The 15695-nt window shown below is 45.7% G+C and overlaps 3 protein-coding genes across 3 annotated transcripts; 1 reads left to right on the top strand and 2 right to left on the bottom strand.

The window, feature by feature from the left end:
* The first annotated feature begins 6550 nt into the window (after nt 1–6550).
* Nucleotides 6551–8081, top strand: F4812DRAFT_184702 (uncharacterized protein). Its single transcript, XM_047930060.1, has 2 exons — nt 6551–7197; nt 7326–8081. The coding sequence occupies exons 1-2, from the start codon at nt 6968–6970 to the stop codon at nt 8017–8019; spliced, it is 924 nt and encodes a 307-aa protein (XP_047793902.1). The 5' UTR covers nt 6551–6967; the 3' UTR covers nt 8020–8081.
* On the bottom strand, nt 8040–8537 carry F4812DRAFT_184716 (uncharacterized protein). The gene has a single exon (XM_047930061.1). It carries the CDS (start codon nt 8401–8403, stop codon nt 8143–8145), a length of 261 nt encoding a protein of 86 aa, XP_047793901.1. The 5' UTR covers nt 8404–8537; the 3' UTR covers nt 8040–8142.
* A 778-nt stretch (nt 8538–9315) lies between these two features.
* Nucleotides 9316–11133, bottom strand: F4812DRAFT_414662 (S-adenosyl-L-methionine-dependent methyltransferase). Its single transcript, XM_047932908.1, has one exon. It carries the CDS (start codon nt 10699–10701, stop codon nt 9442–9444), a length of 1260 nt encoding a protein of 419 aa, XP_047793900.1. The 5' UTR covers nt 10702–11133; the 3' UTR covers nt 9316–9441.
* Between the last annotated feature and the right edge of the window lie 4562 nt (nt 11134–15695).

Raw genomic sequence — 15695 nt, 5'->3', positions numbered from 1 at the left:
ATGCACATCTACCTAACCCACTCAGCGTTAACTCCAAAATCGACAGAAGTACAGGATAATTGACACTCGTACGTCACATAAGAAAAATGAGAATTAATATCGTGAAGTGTCAATTGTTCCCGTCCGGCTACCGACTGACGCCTGCAACTGGCCAGCCAGTACCCGAGATCCAGTCGCTTGTCACGTAGGACAAACAAGGGGTCGCGAATCTGAGTAGGGTCCAATGATTTGGATAACGGCGTTTGCATCATTGTCTGTGTACCTGGAGATCCAACTCACCGGGTACCACGACAGCCTTCAGCGACATCAGATGTATTTGCCCATATGTCTATATGGCCTCCTCGCATCTGGCCTCATCGAGCTTTCTTTACGACCCAGCATGAGATCCTATATCCGGAAAACCGAAATTTATGGAAATGGTACGCCATTGCAGCTCCATTATTACCTTACCCCCACGTATGATTCGCTGCTTACTATGCGTTGATAGTTATGGTAGCCAACCGACGATCTTCAAATAGATCTATGAATATTCTTAGGGCGAGCCGCGGATGTCTAGCCGCTTTATGGGCTGTGGGCTTCGCGGGGAAGCCGGGAGCCGGGCTCTAATGCACCCCCTAAGACCAGAGTCCCAAGCAAACAATGTTTATCTGCTGCCTCGAAATCTCGGTTATCACAGAATCAAAGTTGACAAGTCATATCTCGGTTCTACTGCGCCACCCGAGCCCGGGTTAACGCCCGCCCTAATGTATTGTACACCCTTGTTGCTCTCCCTTTTCACTCATCCTGCAGCCCTAAATGGGTTCAGTATTCGTCTTTCTACCAATATATCGAAGACGTTCTTTGGCTTTTGAGTATCGAATGAGCGCATCAAACCCCGAATGTGGGTGTATCTAATATGAGCAGCAGAACCTCGTCGTGGAGGCAATTATGCGTTATTCCTGCCGGCAGCATCCGGCATCCACGCTATTGTTCACCGCTATCCCAAGGGCGGTCAGCCCTTCCCGCTGTTAGAGCCCGACCTGGCAATAATCGATAGCCGTATTGTTATTGGCCTTCGGTCCGTGTGGTTTGGCACATGCCTTAGCGTGGGCTTATTTGCGAAAATGGCATTACCTAGTGACAACGTCAACATCTTGTCTAACTGTCGGGCAGCATATTGACTGTTGTTCATTTGGCCTGTCACGGAGTTTGCATTTCGTAGGCGCCTTGTCACGTCTAGGTTGTCACCTAGAAGATTCACTTCTACCCAAGAGCCATCCCAATCACGGTATAATAACGGCTGAACATAATGGATGAAACCAACGGTAGGGCGACTAGACGGGTATTAACCGGTAGCATGAACGGGAGGAGAGACAACCAAACCGAACCATCAATGTGAGGCTAACACGACTATCCAGGGGCCGGGCAAAAACGGGTTGCAGGTACCGAAGCCTGGAGCATTAAGGTTGCTGACGTACCTAGGTTACGATGAAGTCTAATGTTTTCCATGGGATATGGGCAAGGAACTATCGGACACATTGGTACCTGAGAAGTTGGGGACTATGAGCCCAACTAGACGGTCCCTGGGTTGACTGGCCCATCTAATTTCTAGCAATCTGGTTCGATCTAAACCCTAGGCCAAAAAGGGTAGAGAATACGTACATACATATGCCTTGCCTCACTTGACTTCGATCATTACACGCCCACTAGTCCATCAGGCTTTGGCACGGCCACACGTGCACACGCCCTGTCACGACTTACGACTGGACGATAGACGACCAACAGCACTACTATTCTGAAGCGTTACGTGTGTCCTTGTTTCAGGGTGCCATCTTTTAGGTACAGCTTCGTCCAACGCTTTCTCGCAGTTACAAGTAGGATGTTGAGATTGACATGCGCCTAGGTGCCTTAAGCTTGAGCAGGGCTGTGACGCGCTTCTAGTTGATTGATTAACAAACGGGCAGGCATAAGAACGCCTAGGTAGGTATGATCCGCTTCGTTCGGGCAGCAACATTTCAAATGAGCCGGTAAACGGATTGACTTCTCCTCACCAACCCCATCCACTCCTGCCCCCACGCTTCGCTTCTTCTACCAATCCGAGTTGAGCACAAAGCCAGGTATTTAGATAAGTAGGCATGGATGCAAGTCGTGAGTGTACTTGCAGTAAGAATGTACAAGTATGTGTTGAAATGTTGCTCTCGTCCAGAAGAAGGGGATAAGAGGTATACGTACCACGATTCTCTTACTACCTAGGTAATTATAGTGAAGCTGCAGGAAAGTAGATTATGCTAACTGCAACACTCGCATATATCTATGCACTCGAAAAAAAAAAAAAAAAACAGGCAATACAATATGATTGTATCCTGCAGAGATGGATGCTACATAAGGTACGTAGGTAAGTGCTGTTTACACAAGTTCGACGAGCACCTTAAAGGGCGCTGCGCTTTAGTTAAGGAAATGGGCAAGACTAAGGATAGCGTACCAAATTTTAAGCGTTAATAAGAGGTTATTTCGACCCTTATTATTATAAGCTAAAAATAATAAGTTTATTATATAGACAAGAGTTATACCTATTCGGAAGTATTTCAGATTTGTCTTTAATCATTAACCGTTTTCCTAATTAAAGCGCAGCACCCTTTGGGGTGGTCGTCGAACTTGTGTATGTATATGGAATTCAGATATAGCTGTCCTCTAAGTATAGCGCACGCGATCCACGGTCCAATCGTAGCAAACCCGTCCACTTGATGAGGTGGGAAATATAAGACAGCCCAAAGACGGAACAGCCTAACAGGGACTTTCCATCCTATCAAAAGTTGGTAGGGCAAACAAACAACGCGAGCTCTCCTCCTTGTGGCGCATGGTTAAGAGCTTTGACAAGCATAAGTATCATACATGGTAGGTACATAGTATCTGCAGGCATGATAAATTGAGACCCAAACCAACTTTTTCTAATTATTGTGATGCGGTGCAGGCGAAGATCATGGTTCATGGCAGTTGTTCCCCCCCATGCACGCCATTAAAACAAAAGTTCGGCACCGCCCTACCTTTCTTGGCACTGACGTGTAAGAGAAGGGAAAAGAGAAAATAATAGAAAAGGGAGGAATGATAAAATAGGTACCTAAGCCGAGGAGGAATACGTAACTAGGCCAGCACAGCTTGTTCACCCAAGTTTAGATACCGGTAACTTAGGTGCTGGTCATGACCATGTCCATCTATTCAGGCTTCAGGATGGATAGGTAGGTATACGAAGTATGTGATGGGTTAGAAATACGTATGCGGTTTATAGTACATAGTAGGCGTATGGGATGTCTATATATGTTTATCATGCATGCTTGGGCTGCTGACCGCCAGTTCGTGGGCCCCAGATCGCTATTCCCGGAGACCCGGAAACGTTTGTTCTCTGGACGCCTATGACGACGAAGGCGGAGTGAACTAGGTAGGTATCGTAGGTTACCAGGTATGTAGTAGATTAGGAAGCAGCTGAGAAGCATGAGAAAAGGATAGGCGCCCGAATCTCATTACAGGCGACGTATGATGTTACTTAACTGTGATCGTATGTATTAATACGTATTGTACTAAGTATGAGACGAACCAGGGCCTGAGGTAGCCTGTAGCATGTAACATGTAGCATGGCCCCATGGGTTGGCTCAGCAAAACGTGAAAGCGCACAGACGTCAGGCTTTAACTATTCTGCAACCTGCGTTGAAGAGAGAGAAGAGAGCCCCATTTCCCGCGAGAACCAAAAACGAAACAAGGGTCTTGTGTTCTACTAGTAAGGTAGTTACAGCTTCCAATTTTGTCGTTTTTTTTCTCCCGCGACTAAGATATATAAGGTTAGTGTCGTTCAAATTTAGTGTAGTGGACCGTTATACGTTACCAGGTACTTAAACTAAAATACCTCCTATAATTTTTAACAGGTACCTATAATGCGTTTGTGTGGTCTCTTATGTAGGTATACACTTACCCGTGGTACTACATATACTTGAGTTACATTTGCCGGTAAGGTAGGTATAGGAAACTACCTAACCCAACCAAGACAATAGTATAGTATAATACAAGGTAAGAGCTAAGTACAGTAAGGAAGGTACAATACAGACTTAAAAGTACTATAACATTGTACATAGTGCAGTAATACACTATACAGATTGATCCTAGCAACCTCGAACGCATCATTTAAACAATACCTACCTTACCTTCTTCGTCTACTACGTCTTTTTTTTTTTCCCTTCCTTTTTTCCTTTTACACCCACACACGCGTGCACATATGCCACATCGTTTCTCCTTTTTTATACGGTTCCATATCAACAAGCTCCAATCTCAACTAATACAACTAATACCACTCCCACATCTTCCAGACATATCACATCAATAACCCATGTTCATGAAGATACAAAGAACTACCTACATAAGGTACTTTATTATATATGTAAGTAATATATGCTGATATATGTATATACTAACTAGGTATATTGGGTGGGAATGCCCTACACCGGACGAAAGCCCTACCTTGCTTTTCCTTCTCCCGTCCGGCCGGTACTGGTATGTCCCGAATCTACGCCGTTCTTCATTAGCTCCTTAGCCCCTTAGCTCCATAGCTCCATAGCCCTCGTAAGCCTCTCGCAAGCCTTTCCAGGTAGCCCAATGTCGTATCGTATCCACACATGCACATCAGCGGTAGCTACATTAGGTACATACCTCATACATACCTCATCTCATACATCTTATACGTCTCATACATACTTGAACCTAACCTGCCCTTGAGTGGGCAGTAACATGGGCTGATAGGTATGGTAGTCTGGTTTCGCCATCTCCACTCGGACCATGTAGTCCCATGTAGTCCCATGCTCCATGGACCGCGGTTTATATACCTGCATGACTACCTAGCAATATGTAGCTAGTTGCCACCGTCACCCGTCCTGTTCATCTGCAGCTTCTGGAATGCGCATGTCTGGTAGTATCGCTCGACAGGGACTTACTTCCTCCGAACCGATCTCGTTCAAGCCCCACGAGCTAGCCTGCAATAGATCGTCAAAGGGTTCTCAGGTCCTTAAGCCCCGGGAACTGTAGTTGGACAGCCCCGAACGGTCCTGGGTGGTGAGATAGGTAGGATACCTGTTGTGCCTGGATGCGGATGGCCTGATACCGCGCAGGGACTCAAAAAAAAAAGCATTATGTTACAGTCTACATCCCTACATCCTGGGCCCGTTCATCACGTTCTAGCATCGGCGCCGCAACGCCTTGAAGTTCCTACCGAGGCCGATAAACTACCCTTTCTAGAAGTGTGGATGCTTCAATCCTAGGTGTCCCTTAGGTCTCGCTCGCCCTGATCCTCTCGAACACCGTTCGTTCGTATGTTTTCTCCAGTTCGTTTCTCAATTTGCGTCATTAATCCGCCGATTCAGCAGCTACCCCTAGTGTGCTAAACCAAAATCGCATGGGAATTGTGATGATTTGTTCTGCAAAGTCATGCATGAATGTCGTGGCCATTCCATTAACACCCCCGGTCAACCAGCTTGCATGGCCAACGAGTCGAACAAATGACTTGCAATGAGAATGTCTTCTTAAGGGACGGGCAGATGAATATCCACTGCGCCTGCGTCTCTAGAAGCTTTTCGGATTTCAGAGTGTATCACCTGAAAACTTGTCACTTTTTTTTTTAACTTAACTCCTCCCCTCCTTTCCAGGTACCTTCGGGGGGAGGGGGGGGGAGGGGAGGGCAACAGACGGTATGTATTCTGAGTTGGCATAGTCGGTGAGGTTACCCAACTCACACACGAACTGCTGGGCTCTATTATACCTCACACAACTTGCCTATTGCCTATAAACGCAGAAAACCCGGTGTCTATCGTCTCCACACCTTTTCAATTTCACACCCTCACACCCCACACCCCTTAGTTGACCATTGAGCTTCAGGCTGCTAACCTAACGGCCTCTGTTCCCCTACCCTTGCTAAGGGCTCGCCCACTGACCACCACGCGCCGCTCCCATCAACCAGAAGTCTTCACTCTCTGCCAGCTCTCCTAGGCATCCCTCTTGTAGCGTTTCTTTTCCTGTTTTCCCCGTCCGTCCAAGAACAAATTTCACTGCGCATCCCCAACGTGGACCTATAGTACTTCCATTGCCACTATAGTAATAACTCCATAGGCCAAACATTATGAATGAAAAGAGAAAGTACTTCGTGCTAGCCAAATATTTGACATCTACCTGACTGAAAGTACTGTACGTATCCGCCTGGAGGCGCTTCGTTATCCAAAGCCTCCTAGGTTGTTGTGCTTTCGTTTATTGGCTGAAGAGAAATACCCAATCACACGTCATAACTCACTGGCAAAAGCACCATTATCACGCTTGATTTACCTGGGGCTCTGGCTTTCCTGGACTTTCCCTTCCCCTTCGCTTCTAAGTCATACTTGAGAAACCCCTTTCAAACTCGAATATCACCTAGTTCTCTACTTGGTATTAACAATTTCAAAACTCGCTCGTCTAGCATTAAGGCGTTAACACCAAACCATCATAACTTCTTCTCGGACTTCAGAACCCATATTTGAAAGAGCTGAGGACTCGCTACTGCCTGTCCACATAAAACAATACAAACAGAGCCAAAACGCTATTAGGCAGTTTTGGCAGATAACCAAGCAGCACAACACAGGCTGTGTTGAGATAAAACGACCTATAACCTCTTCGGAGCCCTTAAGGACCACAAGCGCGACCCGGCGCTCCTATAAACATCAGCCATACCAAAGCTTTCCCGGCTCCTACCGCCACCGTGGATATCGCTTACCTCCTCAAGGCTCCCGACTCGGATGAGTCTTCCTCATATCCTCCCGAGTACATTCGATCCGTATCAGTACCATCTTCCGCAACTACGGCTACTGTAACTTCGACACCTAGCGGCGGGCCACCATTTTATTACTCTCCACAGCCCGGAGGACCAGGATCAGGACCAGGACCAGGACCAGCTTCGGCAGGCAGTACGTCTAAAAAGCGCAGCATGTCACCTCACACGTCGGAATCCCCTGCCAGGAGGCAGAGCAAATGGTCAAGTGAAGAGGACGCCCAAATTATAGAACTTCGAGGAAGTGGTCTGAAATGGGACGACATTTCCAAGAAGCTCCCTGGGAGGAGCGCCATTAGCTGCCGGCTACACTATCAAAACTACCTTGAGAAGCGTAGCGAGTGGGACGAGGAAAGAAAGAATAAGCTAGCAAGACTTTATGATAGGTAAGCACGGTTTTGTGAAATCAGTTCAAGTAGAAAAAAATATATAATAAATTCAGCTTGGAACAAGTGCTACCAGCAAACGGTCTATTAGGTGGAAGAGTTTCAAAAAGCTGACAAGGTGAAAACAGATTCAAATCCGAGATGTGGGCTAAGGTTGCAGATGAGATGGCGATGCCGTGGCGGGCAGCAGAAGCAATGCATTGGCAACTCGGAGAACAGGACATGCGACGTCGTGCAGGTGTGACAGTGCCCTTTACTCTGGCGACGTCGACATCGGAGGGATCTCGAGGCAACTCTAGGGCCCATTCACGACATAATCACTCGCACTCGCAAGGCAACGTTTCTCGCGACGCTGGGTCTGGACGAGGCTACGGCCGTGCAGGGACGGCACCAGTAGGTCGGCCTCTCGCATCCAGGAGAGAAAGCGTGCCGCCTCACGTTAACATCTATCCGGAACAAGAGCACGAAAATTTTGCATATCGACCTCTAGCTCCTATTCAAACACAAACCCCGCCATCACTACCAATGTTGCCAGGAGTTGCTGAGCTCACAACGGTGGTTAGCCGTTATAGTACGCCCGCATACTCTCTTCCTCCCCCTAATATGAGCCCCGGTATTAGCTCCGCGTCAAGCCCAACCGGGTCGTATATGATGACACCGCTGGGCTATCCTTCCGTAGAGCTAACTGGTCCGAAACGACGCAGGGGCTCGGAGGTCAATAATCTCTCTCCAGATATAAATAGGCGAAGGAGTCACCATCTGGATCAGCGGCCAGAACCTTACGACATTACGAATTTTCCACGACACGAACGTGCCCGCTAGGCCAATGCAAGGGAAAAAAAGAGAAAAGGACAGAACACGAGTTTTACGCATAACTATGCTTTTATTTATCTTATTTGGCTTCACCTAGGGGTCTCGAATCAAGCTCCCCTTTATCAACGATTTCTATCTATCCATTTTCTGGGCGACCGAAGACCTACAGTGAGTGAAACAGGTCGACTCATTTTTGGATAAGAAATAAAAAACAGAACAAATACACAACACAGACACAAACACAAACAAAAAAGAAAAAAAGAAAAAAAAGAATAACTGCATCGTGACCGGAGCAGCAACAGGCATTGTATTGGAAAGAATCAGATGTATTACTGGGAACCTCATGTATTGACGACGGGAAGAAAGGGAAAAGCTAAACAGAGACACACACATACACACACACAAACGCAAATACACACATAAAAGATGGATCGATACAACAATACGGGTTGGACTGGTTTGGATTCGGACTTGGACTTGGACTTTTGGGTGGAAAAGAACCGGATGTTGCTCACGGGTGGAACCAGATCTACCTTCTTTGAATGCTTTTTTTTTTTTTTCTGTTTTTCTGTTTTTCTATTTTTCTAGTATCTTATTCTCGGCCTGTGTCTACCTACCCTTTCCATACCTATCATTGGCAAATCATTGGGCTACAAAAGGGATGAGTCATGAAGATGTTTTTTTTCTCTCTCTTGTTTACTACCGTTGTTTTTTCTCTTTTCTTTCGTTTATGGACTTTCCGGTGTGTCGTTTGTTTTTAACTTGGTTTCGGGTACTGCCCTCTTTTTTTTTTTTTTTTTTCTCTATTCTGGTTCGTCTCTCTTTCTTCTTCTTCTTCTTCTTTAGTCTTGAGCCAAGAGCCGCGCGTTGTAGTTACCTGAGGCTATATTACACGACTCATTATTACAACTATTCTACTTGCTTACTTACTTACCTCTTACCTGAAAAGGGGGATGGTGGTGGTGGTGGTAGTAGTATTGGTGGCTGCTTCGTGGAACGGGAAATGGGAGAAAGGCCGGCGGGAGATACCAATGTGACAAGGTGGCGGTAGGAAGAGAATCAAACGGTGAGGGGAGGGGTGTTCCGTGAATGTGCACCTAATGTATGGTACCAAGTAATGACTTGAATAATTTTACATAGGTACCTATTATTATGAATTTTATGATTATTATTACAGGTAGTTACCTTTTATTTGTTTTTGTTTTTTTGTTTGTTTGTAGGTACTAGGTGTTTGGTTATTAGTAGTAACGGGCGTTTACTAGGACAGGGTTGAGGGGATAGGAATAAGAATAGGCAGAGGCCATGTATGAATCAACGTACGCTGCACGATGCACGTACAGTATAATTCTAATACTGTTTCCAAAATAAAGAGTTCAGACCGTTGTTGCCTACTCCTTGTGTAACCCTGCGCGTGATACACAACATTAATCGCTATCGGGTTTCTATAGACGGCGAACAGTCTTGTTTTCTTTCTTCCTCTCCTCTAGGACTTGCTATAACCCACCAATTATCCTTTTCATAGCCGCTGCTTAGGATCTCACCTCCAGCTGCCTGAACGTCTTCTTCCAGCTCCCCTTTTCTATACAGATGGTAGTATCGCTGGAACGTACTAGCGCCCACGCTCTCGCCATTTTCCTTTTCCATTTCTTTTTTGTTGCTAGCTTCTTCCTTTTCTTCAGCTTTCTTCTGTTTCTTGGGCTTGTTCGATTTCATCACCCACGGCACTAGCTGATCCTGATCTGCAGTTCCCTCGTCCCACCCGCGGCGGCTAGTCCCCTGCTCGAGGGCCCAGACGTACACTAGCACCTTGCCGCTGCGCGGACGGACGCAGTCGAGTAGGGCGCGCACACCCTCGACGCGCCGCTCCCGCGTTGACAAGTGGTGGACGACGGCGATACAAATCGCGAAGTCTACGCGTCGCCTCGCGCCGCCAAATGGGAGCGCTAAGCTGTCCGCGATACCTGCTACGTCGGCACCACTATTAGTTGGTGTCGTTGGTGTCGTCGTTGTTCCCTTTACCACTTTGAGGTCTCGGGCCAGCCGCGCCAAATTAGCGCTGCGGTCCGAGCCGATGATTACAATGTCTCGGTTCACGTCGAGGTACTTGCCGTTTCCACAGCCGACGTCTAGCCCAACAGAACCAGGGGCCAGCGATTCCAAAAAAGAAGCGACGAAAGGCCACGGCTTGTGTCGCGTCGACGAGAAGTGCGATGCGATGGTCTCGTAGACGCTATGCACATGCTGCTGCTCGTAGGACTCAGCGGCGTTCGCGTCCTTAGCGCTAGAAGTACCAGCAGCTACAGCAGCGACAGAGTCGGTGCCAACGTTAGGGCTGGAACCGGGATAGTTAGCTGGAGCAGCGGTGGTTGGGGAAACGCGGTCCTGCCGTTCCCGTATAGCCGCGCCATGCGAACTGGTGGAGGTGGAGGAGTTGTTGGGAGCAGTATCGTCGTGCATCACCTGGCGCTGATGCTGCCCCTCTCGTTGGTGGTGGTGGGCCATTTGTTCACCGGTAGGAGTGACAGCTTCTCTGGGCGAGTTGCCGACGGCAGCCGTAGCGGCAACTGCAGAAGGACAAGAAGCAGAGAGAGAAGCGCTATTGCTGCTGGCGCCGAGTTGTGCGCGATCGTCGCTAGTTTCTTTACGGCCTAACCGCCGTCCCATCCCACTTTCTGATTCTGCACAGCTCATATCAAGTTTTTCTGCAGTTGTTTTAGTTGCTGCCGGTGCCGATGCAAGGTGGTGCGCCGGCTATTGGTTGATCGGGCTAGCTGGCGTGTAAGCTGCTTGCTGCTACTGCTACTGCTGCTTCCGTTGCTGCTAGATCTGGGCAAAGTAAGACAAGGGGCAAGGAAGAACCAAGGGGGTGTGGGTATAGATTCAAGGCGGCAACCTGGATGGTGCATATATATATGCTGTACTATGTATGTACACGTACGTGTAGGGATTGTGATCAAATCGAGACCGAGGGACAAGGGCAGAGAAGTCAGATACAGATGCAGGTATACATTGTTACCTCGTAACCTTGGGAACTGGGTGGGTATAGGCAAAGGAGAACAAGGGTAGACAGCGTAGACAAAGTATGGTACAAAATACTTACTATGATGTGTTAGGTACGTGGTATCTCTGATTAAACATAAATCATGTCTATATTTTGACGGATATGTTTTTCCCGGATAGGTTCTCACGGTAGTACTGTAAGCCTTGCTGGTCGTTAGGATAAGGTAAGGAGGTGAAGGTTCCAGGAACCCGGTCAAGCTGATGTACCTGATGAGGTACTTGGCGGGCGAGTGGGGGGTGTTTGACAATGGTCCGAAGGTCCAGATCGTTGATATATTAGGTTACCTGCCTAATGAGATGGATGAATGGATCATGGATGGATCATGGATGGATGGGCGGATGTGTATGGGTAAAACGGGTGGATGGGAAAGATGAGATAGACGGAAGGATTTTCTTATTAGACACGGAAAGTATTCAAGTACCTAACTTTGGGTATACTTACACGCTATATGGACTTTTTTTTCTTCTCTTTTTTTAGCTTTGCGACTAAGAGCCCTATAGGTATAATACTTGTATTGCCTAAAGTATGCAACTAATATAAAGTTTGTGTAACTTTTTATCCGATATTAGCTTTAAGTACCTTATATATTTTCATAGGATAACAATGTACTATTCACTTAACATAAGTATATGCAAATAGCTACTTAGGTACTTATACCTAGTAACATAAAGCGAGAATAAGTACCTAAGAAAAAGAAAAGGAAAAAAAACATCGAGTAAAGTGGGGGAATAAGACCACGATTCCGCATGGCTTTTTTTCACGTATCCAAGTACCGTATACGTAAAATACTTAGGTACCTACTTAACCTAAGGTAAAGTGCTTGGGCTAAAAATTTAACGCCTCGAGATCCAAAAGTGGGGATGCGTTTTTTAAATGGCTTGGGTTTGTGGTTCATCTTGTGTATCTCTACTATGTACCTAATCTACCTAAGTTGTCAGTGTCAAACTTGTCAAAGCGGGGCTCGTGCCCGAAGGACCGGCTCGAACCGGTTTGGTTCCTACTCAGTTTATTGCTGCAGGTCTTGCTAGATCTTGCAGGGCTCAGCTCAGCTTTCTTTCCCCTCTTTTGCCCAAACCCCCCCGGACCCTGGGAAAGCATGGAGCATGGAGCATGAGACATGGGGACATGGATGGGGCCGCACAAAGGAAAAATAGGTAGATAAAAGAAAGAAAAAAGAAAATTATTAGTTACCTATTAGCTAACATTCCCGTCCTACGCAACACCGACAAAATTCAACCCCCCCGGGGCCCCTTAGAATACCGAGACACGCATGTAAACATGTTCTTTTCGGATTTTATAACAATGCATTTACCTTCTTCGAGGACACTTGACGTACTTAGGCAGAGAATATTTCCATCAAATATGAATATTTTCGAGGGCTGCGTTATACTGCATTTTATACAATGCAGCATTGCACATTAGGTCCTACATAGGTACTTAAGTACCTACTTTGTGTTATAGGTATTGGTACCTGTGCCGCGTTATCCCGCACTCATATAAGGTATGCACCTAAAATTAGGTACCTCTTATAACAAATTAACGTATAGGTAACACGGAGTATCCTCATCCTCAATGTTTTCTAATAATACCCCGCCTATTGACAATCTCTCGTAAGCGATTTTTGAAACTATTCCTTACATACATACATAGTATGCTACCTGGTACATACCCCCTAGGTATGAGGTAGAGGTAGTTTTGTATCGCTTCACGATGACGAGAATCTCCATGCGCGGACCAAACCCAAATCGAGATCGGGACCGGGAACAAGACGTCGCAGTTTTCTATTCGCTGCTGGGAACGAGATCGGCCGCGGAAGCAGATTCTTAACCGGCATACTTAAAAGTATTATACTATGTAATAAGTGATAGAAGCTAGTAGGGTTCCCTCCAACCAGATCTGGTTGGAACCATTGCCGCAGAGTCAGGTCCAAGCGATCCAACCTTACGTACTATGTAGTAGTTAAAAAATCAAGGACTTGTGCAGTAGGTGCATATTTGCCAAGTGCCAAGGTTGTGAATACGTAGGTAGGTTAAGGTAGTTATGTGCCCCTTTGAAGATTGTTGAAACGCCTACCAACCACTTACACAAACCGAACAGAAGTATAGGAGAACCAATAGGTATAGATAGGTGGTTGTAGGTGGTTATTGGTGGCTATAGATGGTTAATGTTATACAAAGGCACCGGTTGGTTTCAACCAACCATCAAGAATCGGTGGTTGCATCAGCAGCTTCTCGAATGAGTCTGGAAAAGGGGTAAGTTACGCGTACCGCAAGTTCTCATAGGCATTCGTAATGCCGCCTGCAAGCGTTATTACGTCGGAAGCACATATCATTGCTGTATCATTGCTGTACTATTATACCACCTATGGAGACACAGCAGCTGTCAACTTTGACGTCTTACAGATGATAGTGACCAGTATGATTAAATTGTTTGTAATGCCTGAAAAGCTGAAAACAGTGGCATGTTCCAAGCTCGCTTGGCCTATCGTGTAGGATGTTCTGCCTACTAATAGGATCAACTGGCGCGAGTCCTTCTGCCGCTGCTGTAATAGCCAAGGTTCTGCCGGTCGAGGAGACACCATCACAGTAACAAGGACGAGGCGGTCAACAACCGAGTACGACTCTGTCGCCATTCTCTAATACATCCTTCCGCGGTGGCGTAATATCACTCCATGTGGTCCCATCAGATGGTTGACGGCGACGGCGACGGCGAAAAAAAAAAAAGTGACAATAATAGGAGCTACAGAAGAAGAAGTCTGGAAGCATGATACATATCAAGTTTAGGGTATAACACGAAAGGTATTATCGACCTGGCAGCAATCCAATACGTCAGCGGGCTCCGTCCGCATTCTCACCGATGTTTATGCTTTTGCTGCCGGGCTATCTACCGCGGGCCAGCGTACTCGCAATTGGTTATTTACTGCTATCGGCGATCATGATCGCATTGAAAAATTGAATGCCCCTTCGAGAACTTCAGATAGGTAGGTAGGTAGTCGGAAATACCCGCTTATGAGATTTTTGGCCACTTGAACAGGAGGGGTTGGGCGAATTCTCGACGGGATATTTGATCGCTGAAGAAGTGATAATGCGACACCTAGCAAATCCCGCGAAGTGTCGATGTGATGATATCAAATACGATATCTCTAAATTCGTACTGTCAAAATTTTTTTTGAACATTGCCACTCTGGTTCTTAGCGGTGGCACAGGCATGGTGACGGGCATAGAGACATCTTAGCTATTATCAAGTGGTTGAGCAACAAGAGCAAAACTTTCTCCAATCACAAGGATCGGTGTGCATACTAGTACCTTTTTGGGATGTCACATTTCAGAAATTCTGGGAGAGATATTTTACACAATTTTAGTGTAGAGCGCGTTGATCTCCTAAGCCAAGTCTATTGTTGGTGATTGTGGAAAATCTGCCATGAACTAGATAGGTAAACCCTTTGTTATGGCCGGCGGCATAACGTTGTTCACGTATTTCCTATGATCTAATACCTAATTCATTCATTATTCAAATACTGCTAGAAGTTTTGAGATAACCAAGTTCACTATCAGCTGATGTAATAAGTAAGGCGATATTTGATGCTGATAACTCCTTTAACAGCATTAGGGCTTGGGGTTGGCTACACTGTTTCTAGATTACACGAGTATTCTAAACGAATAGTAATAAAATCTCATGGCAAATACATTTGAAGATGCTTTAATGTTCCAGAACTAAATCGAAGATGAGAGCACGTGCTTATTATACCTCTAGATTCTAGAACTGATCACTGCGCTTTCGGTATATAGCTAGATGTAGCCTCCAGGGTTTGGTGGGTTGCTTGTAACATCCACTAGGGAGTTCCTTGCTAAACTGACAAGACGGTGGAATATGTCTCATACCTATTTACATGAGTGCTTAGTACCTCGATTTTATAGATGTCTTCGTGATTCATAGTAATTATGTGCATCACATGTAAATCTAATGTACCAAATGCGAATTACCTACCTACCTCTAGGTACTTATAAGCTAAGCCAGCGGACTTATATACAGGTAGGCTGTGTAAATGTTCTACACTTGACTTGCACACCTTACGATGCGGATGATGTCTAGATCTGGCCTTTGTGCGACAGTAAAATTGTTTCCGTGTTGTTTCTTTTGAATATCTTATTAGTTACCTAAGGCATTGATAGTCAGTAGTTACTGTCTATACTATTCTGTCTGCGTTTAAAAAATAGTTGGATAGTTTCTAATAATGTATTATTTATCAGTTACTTAAGTCATTAACATGCAGAAAGTTAGATATCATATACAGCCCCTTAAAGCCCCGAGGGAAAGTTTCTCTTCAAGATGAGATCAGGTACCTAGGTAACTTCTAAAATGAAAGCAAATAAACATGATCAATGATAACAAATAACTTATACTATCTACTTATCTTAACTTATTATATTTTATTCAGATATAAGATTAGTTTGCTTTTTAAGTCCTAAATGGCATATGTTAAAGTACTACTATTAACAAAACAGTTACTACCATTCTGCGTGCATTTGCGCACGTGAATCTCCAGTCTTCGTTAAGAACAAACTACTCAATAATAAATTTGATCAGGTCTTTACTTTCGTTCTTATTATACACCAATACCTAC

Source organism: Daldinia caldariorum, assembly GCF_022478825.1.
Source record: "Daldinia caldariorum strain CBS 122874 unplaced genomic scaffold F4812scaffold_2, whole genome shotgun sequence".
NCBI lineage: Eukaryota > Fungi > Ascomycota > Sordariomycetes > Xylariales > Hypoxylaceae > Daldinia > Daldinia caldariorum.
Note: the sequence above shows the minus strand (reverse complement) of the source record. Positions and strands in the feature narration are given on the sequence as shown.

Coding starts and splice junctions, on each gene's coding strand:
- F4812DRAFT_184702 (XM_047930060.1), top strand. CDS start 6,968: ATGTCACCTCACACGTCGGAATCCCCTGCCAGGAGGCAGAGCAAATGG. Junction 7,198..7,325: donor CTAGCAAGACTTTATGATAG/GTAAGCACGGTT, acceptor AGGTGAAAACAG/ATTCAAATCCGAGATGTGGG.
- F4812DRAFT_184716 (XM_047930061.1), bottom strand. CDS start 8,403: ATGTGTGTGTCTCTGTTTAGCTTTTCCCTTTCTTCCCGTCGTCAATAC.
- F4812DRAFT_414662 (XM_047932908.1), bottom strand. CDS start 10,701: ATGAGCTGTGCAGAATCAGAAAGTGGGATGGGACGGCGGTTAGGCCGT.